The sequence below is a fragment of the Musca domestica genome, unplaced genomic scaffold (assembly GCF_030504385.1).
Source record: "Musca domestica strain aabys unplaced genomic scaffold, Musca_domestica.polishedcontigs.V.1.1 32, whole genome shotgun sequence".
In the NCBI taxonomy this organism is placed as follows: domain Eukaryota; kingdom Metazoa; phylum Arthropoda; class Insecta; order Diptera; family Muscidae; genus Musca; species Musca domestica.
In genome coordinates this window covers 2,753,682-2,761,322 of record NW_026712311.1, presented here as the reverse complement: position 1 = coordinate 2,761,322, position 7,641 = coordinate 2,753,682, and the positions used below count along the sequence as shown (strand labels likewise).

Sequence of the window (7,641 nt, the reverse complement as noted above, 5' to 3'; positions counted from 1 at the left end):
TTGTGTGCTAAATGAAAATAATGAGGATATTTGAGAAGTTGACGTGGCAAAAAGGAAAGGATGTGAAAAGGAAAAAGAAATGAAGGAAAAGAAAACAAAACCAAGATATGTGATATTTTAAACATCGAAGGGCAACATTTATTCTTCCCAGAATGAACTTCAAAGCCAACTTCAAAGGGAAATCGAATGAATTCAGCGATAATGCAGCGAAATATGCACGACTTTGCTCAAAAATTGACTGAAGAATTTTGTGCCAAAGCAATCAATATCCTTGACCTTAAGAAAGAGATTAGACTTTATCCTGATGTTTATTACCAGCCTACATCATACCATTTTTTACAAAATTTTGTAGTTTAACTACGAGGTCCCACTCTGCCTCACCTCTATTTCCAATTCTGTTTTAATGCATTGCTGAGAAAGACACCTTACCCCACAAACGAAAGATTATGGCAGAGATGCAAGTCAACACAATTCTTTATCACAAGAAATCAACGACAACAACAACAACAAAATGATCACGTAATTATTTCGATGCAGATAAGGTTTTGAAAATCATTTGAAATTGCCTCATATTAAGTATTTAATGAAATGGGAGAGGGAGAGAAACTTATGACGCAGTCTGTTTGCATGGCAAGTGAATTTTCGGGATCTGTGTTATCGGCAGATAAAAAAAAATGAATTTCTGTAAACTTTTAGTTGTCTGGGAGATTAGACGAAATGGCTGGGAGATAAAAGGGAACAGATAAAGAGTTTCCAGATTTTGAATTTTCAGAGACCTTTTAAGGTCTTTAAATATGGATTTTATAAAGAAATTTCCAGGCATCGCCAAGGGGATTTTAAAGTAGTTTCTTGGCATTTTTTTCGAGGCTCATTGAAGGCTTACAGGCGTGAAATTTTTTAAGGTTTTCTCAGTAATTCTCAAACGCCTTCAAGCACCGATTTTTTAAAGAAATTCCCAAAGGTTCGTAAACTTGGATTTGTTTAAATATGTTTTATGGACTCTTTGAGCCTTTCAAACGTGGATTTTTTTAAAGAAATTTTATGGACTCTTTGAGCCTTTCGAACGTTGATTTTTTTAAAGACATTTTATGGACGCTTTAAGCCTTTCAAACGTGGATTTTTTTAAAGCAAATTTATGGACTCTGAGCTTTTCGAACGTTGATTTTTTTAAAGACTTTTAAGAGACTCTTTAAGGCTTTCAAACGTGGATTTTTTAAAGAATTTTAAGAGACTCTTTCAGCTTTTCAAACGTGGATTTTTTTAAAGAAAATATATGGACTCTGAGCTTTTCGAACGTTGATTTTTTTAAAGAATTTTAAGAGACTCTTTAAGGCTTTCAAACTTTGATTTTTTAAAGAATTTTAAGAGACTCTTTCAGCCTTTCAATCGTGGAATTTTTAGGGACCCTTTGAGGCTTTCAAACCTTGATATTTTAAAGAAATTTGAGGAACCCTTGGAGGATTTCATCGTGGATTTTATTATGAATTTTTGAGGCATTCAAACTTGGATTTTTTAAAGAATTTTTCAGAGATTCTCAAAGGACTTCCAACGAGATTATTTAAAAAAATATTAGACAGCCCTTAAGGCGTTCAAACATGAATTATTTATCGATTTTTCCAGAGATTTCTAAAGGTCTTCAATCGGTATTTTTAAAGAATTTTCTAAATATTCCCTTGGTCTTGAAACCGCTTTCAAACGTGGAGTTTTTTAAAGAAATTTCCAGAGATTCCCAAAGGTACTCAAACGGGATTTTTTAAAGAATTTTTAGGAACCCTTGAAGGCCTTCATCGTGGATTTTGTTATGAATTTTTAGGGAACCTTTGAGGCTTTCAAACGAGGAGTTTTTTTTAAAGAATTCCAGACATTCCCAAATGTCTTCAAACGGGATTTTTTCAAGAATTTTCCAGAGATTCCAAATGTCTCTAAATGGGATTTTTTTTTAAAGAGTTTTTGGGAACCCTTGAGGCTTTCAAATGTACAGTTTTTTAAAGAAATTTCTAGAGATTTCTAAATGTCTTCAAACAGGATTTTTTAAAGAATTTTCTAAATATTTTCAAAGGTCATGAAACCGGATTTTTTATAGAATTTTTAGGGAACCTTTGAGGTATTGAAACGTGGATTTTTTTAAAGAATTTTTCAGAGATTCCCAAAGGACTTCAAACGTTATTAAAAAAACTTAGGAAACCCTTGAGGCTCTCAAACTTGGATTTTTGGAACAGTTTTCCAGAGGTTTCCAAAGGTCTTTAAACCGAATTTTGTTAATGAATCGCGTGGATTTTTTAAACAAATTTTCAGAGATTCCCAAAGGCTTTTAAGCGTGGATTTTTTAAACAAATTTTCAGAGATTCCCAAAGGCTTTTAAGCGTGGATTTTTTAAACAAATTTTCAGAGATTCCCAAAGGCTTTTAAGCGTGGATTTTTTAAACAAATTTTTAAGAGATTCCCAAAGGCTTTTAAGCGTGAATTTTTTAAACAAATTTTCAGAGATTCCCAAAGGCCTTTAAGCGTGGATTTTTTAAACAAATTTTCAGAGATTCCCAAAAGCCTTTAAGCGTCGATTTTTTAAACAAATTTTCAGAGATTCCCAAAGGCCTTTAAATGTGGATTTTTTAAACAAATTTTCAGAGATTCCCAAAAGCCTTTAAGCGTCGATTTTTTAAACAAATTTTCAGAGATTCCCAAGGGCCTTTAAATGTGGATTTTTTAAACAAATTTCAGAGATTCCCAAAGGCTTTAAAGCATGGATTTTTCCAACTAATTTTCAGAGATTCCCAAAGGCTTTTAAACGTGAATTTTTTATAGAATGTTTTATAGTTTTTAAGGCTTTTAAATTTAATTTTTATGAATCCCCAATCAATCTCCCGATTCCGCAGATAATATACCAAAGAGGTTTTTTTTGTAAACAATTTCTAAACAAAAAAAAAAAAAAAAAAAAAAGAAAAAAAAACCAACAACAAACAGACAAATTTAAATTTCCAACTGATAACAAACAAATCCAAATGCCTTTCCCCGAAACACCGGCAGAAGGCAGGCAGGCAGGCAGACAGATAATAATAATAGAAGCTTGGAACAGTTGTGATTTTAATCTCAAAGTGTCAAGATCGTTTGGCAGTTAAATTCCGGAAAGAAGACGCTACGACAGCAGCCAAAGAAGCAAGATAAGGCCGGCAAGATGGCACAACAACAGCAACAACCGCAGCAACAAAAACAACATCAATTATGGGGAGGACGTTTTGGCAACAATGCTGGGAAAACCAACGAATGTCTGGCCACCCTTAATTGCAGTCTACCCGTGGACTCGCGGCTCTTTGCCGATGACATAGACGGCAGTAAGGCCTATGCCGAAGCCTTGGCCAAGGCTGGCTATTTGACCAGCGAGGAGTGTGCCACAATTCAGACCGGCTTTGAATTGGTCCGTTACGATTGGATTGAGGGTCTGATGAAATTCCTGCCCTCCGATGAGGATGTGCACACTGTCAACGAGCGGCGTTTAACGGAATTGATTGGCGAAGTGGGTCAGAAACTGCACACGGGACGTAGTCGTAATGATCAGGTCATTACCGACATGAAGCTATGGATGCGTAAGGCCATTCGCGAGACTTGTGATAGTCTGAGCCAACTTATAGACACAATGTGCCAACAGGCCCAACAAAACTTACAAGTCCTAATGCCGGGCTATACTCACCTGCAGAGGGCACAACCGGTGCTCTTCTCCCACTGGCTGTTGTCGCATGCATTCGCCTTGCGGGAGGATTGTTTGCGGCTCTGTGATTTGAGAGTTCGTGCGAATGTCTTGCCACTGGGAAGTGGGGCCTTGGCTGGAAATCCATTGCAAATCGATCGTGTTTGGCTGGCGGAAAGGCTGGGATTCGCCGCCGTAACGGCTAATAGCATGCATGCTGTGGGTGATCGAGATTTTGTGGGTGAGTAGCGATAAGGGAGGAGGTGGAGGAGGGGATTTGTTCTTTGTTAAGGAAAAAAATTGAAAAATATTTTTAAAAAGGGAAATAATTGGAAAAAATATTTTTTTTAAAAAACCACGTCCGTCAATAGTTGGAAGAAATATTAAAAATAAAAAATCCACGTCGGACAATAGTTGGAAAAAATATTTTTTTAAAACTCCACGTCTGTCAATAGTTGGAAAAAACATTTTTTAAAAAAATCCACGTCCGTCAATAGTTGGAAAAAATATTTTTTAAAAAAATCCACGTCCGTCAATAGTTGGAAAAAATATTTTGAAAAAAAATCCACGTTCGTCAATAGTTGGAAAAAATATTTAAAAAAAAAATCCACGTCCGTCAATAGTTGGAAAAAATATTTTTTAAAACAATCCACGTCGGTCAATAGTTGGAAAAAATATTTCTTAAAAAATCCACGTCTGTCAATGATTGGAAAAAATATTTTTAGAAAAATCCACGTCTGCCTATAATTGGAAAACATTTTTTCTTTAAATATCCACGTCTGCCAATAATTGGAAAAAATATTTTTTAAAAAATCCTCGTCTGTCAATAATTGGAAAAAATATTTTTTAAAAAATCCACGTATGCAAATAATTGGAAAAAATAATTTTAAAGAATCCACGTATATCAATAATTGAAAAAAATATTTTTTTTTAAAAACTCGACGTCCGTCAATAATTGAAAAAAAATATTTTTTAAAGAATCCGGGTCTATCAATAATTGAAAAATTATTTTTTAAAAAAATCCACGTCTGTCAATAATTATTTTTAAAAAAATCCGCGTCTGTCAATAATTGAAAAAAATATATTTTAAAGAATCCACGTCTATCAATGATTGAAAAAAAATATATATTTTTTTAAAAAAACCCACGTCCGTCAATAGTTGGAAAAAATATTTTTTTTTTAAATCCACGTCCGTCAATAGCTGGATAAAATATTTTTTTAAAAATCCACGTCTGTCAATAATTAAAAAAAAAATATTTTTTTAAAAAACCGTGTCTGTAAACGATCGAAAATATTTTCTTTAAAAATCCACGTCCATCAATAATTGAAAAACAATATTTTTTAAAACATACACGTCTGTCAATAAATGGAAAAAATATTTTTTTAAAAAATCCACGTCTGTCAATAAATGCAAAAAATTTAAAAAAAAAATCAACGTCCGTCAAAAATTGAAAAATATTTTTTTACAAAAACCCACGTCGGTCAACAGTTGGAAAAATATTTTTTAAAAAAATCAACGTTCGTCAATTGTTGGAAAAAATATTTTTTAAAAAAATCCGCGTCCGTAAATTGTTGGAAAAATATTTTTTTAAAAAATCCACGTCCGTCAATTGTTGGAAAAAATATATTTTTTTTAAATTCTGTCGTCTTTCAATAATTGGAAAAAATATTTTTTTTTAAATCCTGTCGTCTTTCAATAATTGGAAAAAATATTCTTTAAAACATCCACGCCTGTCAATAATTGGAAAAAATATTTTTTTAAAAATCCACGTCTGTCAATAATTGGAAAAATAATTTTTAAAAAATCCATGTCTGTCAATAATTGAAAAAAATATTTTTTAAAGAATCCACGTCTATCAATAATTGGAAAAAAATATTTTTTAAGGATCCACGTCTGTCAATAATTGGAAAAAATATTTTTTTAAAAATCCTCGTCTGTCAATAATTGGAAAAATAATTTTTAAAAAATCCATGTCTGTCAATAATTGCAAAAATATTTTTTAAAGAATCCACGTCTATCAATAATTGGAAAAAATATTTTTTAAGGATCCACGTCTGTCAATAATTGAAAAAAATATTTTTTAAAAAATCCACGCCTGTCAATAATTGAAAAAAATATTTTTTTTTAAAATCCACGTCCGTCAATAATTGAAAAAAATAATTTTAAAGAATCCACGTCTATCAATAATTGGAAAAATATTTTTTTAAAAATCCGCGTCTGTCAATAATTGAAAAAATATTTTTTAAAAAAATCCAGGTCTATCAATAGTTGGAAAAAATATTTTTTTTTTAAATCTGCGTCCGTTAATAGTTGGAAAAATATATATTTTTTAAAATCCACGTCTGTCAATAATTGGAAGAAAATATTTTTGTTTTTAAATCCACGTCTTTTGGTCTTTGGAGAAAATATTTTTAAAAAATTCCAATTCTGTTTATAATTTTCTATTTTTTTTTTCAGTTGACTTCGTTTACTGCTGTTCCATGGTGGGTCTGCACCTCTCCCGCTTGGCTGAGGATCTGATAATTTATGCCACCAAAGAATTTGATTTCATTGAAATCGCCGATGATTTTTCCACCGGCAGCAGTTTGATGCCCCAGAAACGTAATCCCGATAGTTTGGAACTGGTAAGGGGCATGTCGGGAAATCTGTTTTCATGTCTGACGGGCATTATGATGACCATTAAGGGTACACCCTCAACGTATAACAAGGACTTGCAGTTCGATAAGCAATATTGTTTTGAGGCATTCGATAAACTGCAACAGGCCCTAATGGTAACCCAAGGGGTGGTGAAAACCATGAAATTGAAAATGCAGCACATGGAGTCGGCTTTGTCGGCCGATATGTTGGCCACGGATTGGGTGAGTTTTAGAGAATTTGGTTTTGGTTTTGGGAATTTGTAATGGAATTATCTTCCTTTTTGGCAGGCCTATTATCTGGTACGCAAGGGAGTGCCCTTCCGCAAGGCCCATCATTATATTGGGGCTGTGGTGGCCCATGCCGAACGCATGTCTCTGGGCATCAATGAAATTCCGCTGGGAGACTTGCAGCAAATTTGTCCCCACTTTGATGTGGACATTTTCAAGGTGGCCGACTATGGCGGCAATGTGGAGCAGTACGATGTGATTGGTGGCACAGCCACAATATCGGTGACGGAACAACTGAAGCTGCTAAATGAGTTTTTAAGCGGTCTTAAGAAGCTGCAATAAAACTTGAAGGAGGTGGAGGAGATTTTTTAGAGTTTGGGAAAAAATATTGAAAAAATTGGATTTTTGTAAAATGTTGTGAAGAATAAAAAAAAAATTACTACAAATGTTTTAAATAATCGCCTTTTGGCGCTAGAAAAATTAAAATTACTGACGTTTGTCAGGAATTGAAAAAATATTTTTTTTAAAAATCCACATCTGTCAATAATTGGAACACATATTTTTTAAATCCACGTCTGTCAATAATTGGAAAAAATATTTTTTTAAAAAAATCCACTTCTGTCAATAATTGGAAAAAATATTTTTTTAAAAAAACCACTTCTGTCAATAATTAGAAAAAATATTTTTTTAAAAAATCCACTTCTGTCAATAATTGGAAAAAATATTTTTTAAAAAATCCACGTCTGTCAATTATTGGAAAAAAAGTTTTTTTTTTTTTTAAATCCACTTCTGTCAATAATTGGAAAAATATTTTTTTTTTAAATTCCACGTCTGTCAATAATTGGAAAAATATTTTTTAAAAAATCCACGTCTGTCAATAATTGGAAAAAATATTTTTTTAAAAAATCCACGTCTGTTAATAATTGAAAAAAAAGTTTTTTTTTTTTTAAAATTCCACGTCTGTCAATAATTGGAAAAAATATTTTTTTAAAAAATCCACGTCTGTCAATAATTGAAAAAAAAGTTTTTTTTTTTAAATTCCACGTCTGTCAATAATTGGAAAAAATATTTTTTAAAAAATCCACGTCTGTCAA

The 7,641-nt window shown here is 32.3% G+C and overlaps 1 protein-coding gene across 1 annotated transcript; it reads left to right on the top strand.

The window, feature by feature from the left end:
- The first annotated feature begins 3,059 nt into the window (after nucleotides 1–3,059).
- LOC101896006 (argininosuccinate lyase) lies at nucleotides 3,060–7,005 on the top strand. The gene is made up of 3 exons (XM_005181523.4): nucleotides 3,060–3,923; nucleotides 6,141–6,541; nucleotides 6,608–7,005. Exons 1-3 carry the CDS (start codon nucleotides 3,173–3,175, stop codon nucleotides 6,887–6,889), a joined length of 1,434 nt encoding a protein of 477 aa, XP_005181580.2. The 5' UTR covers nucleotides 3,060–3,172; the 3' UTR covers nucleotides 6,890–7,005.
- The last annotated feature ends 636 nt before the right edge of the window (nucleotides 7,006–7,641 follow it).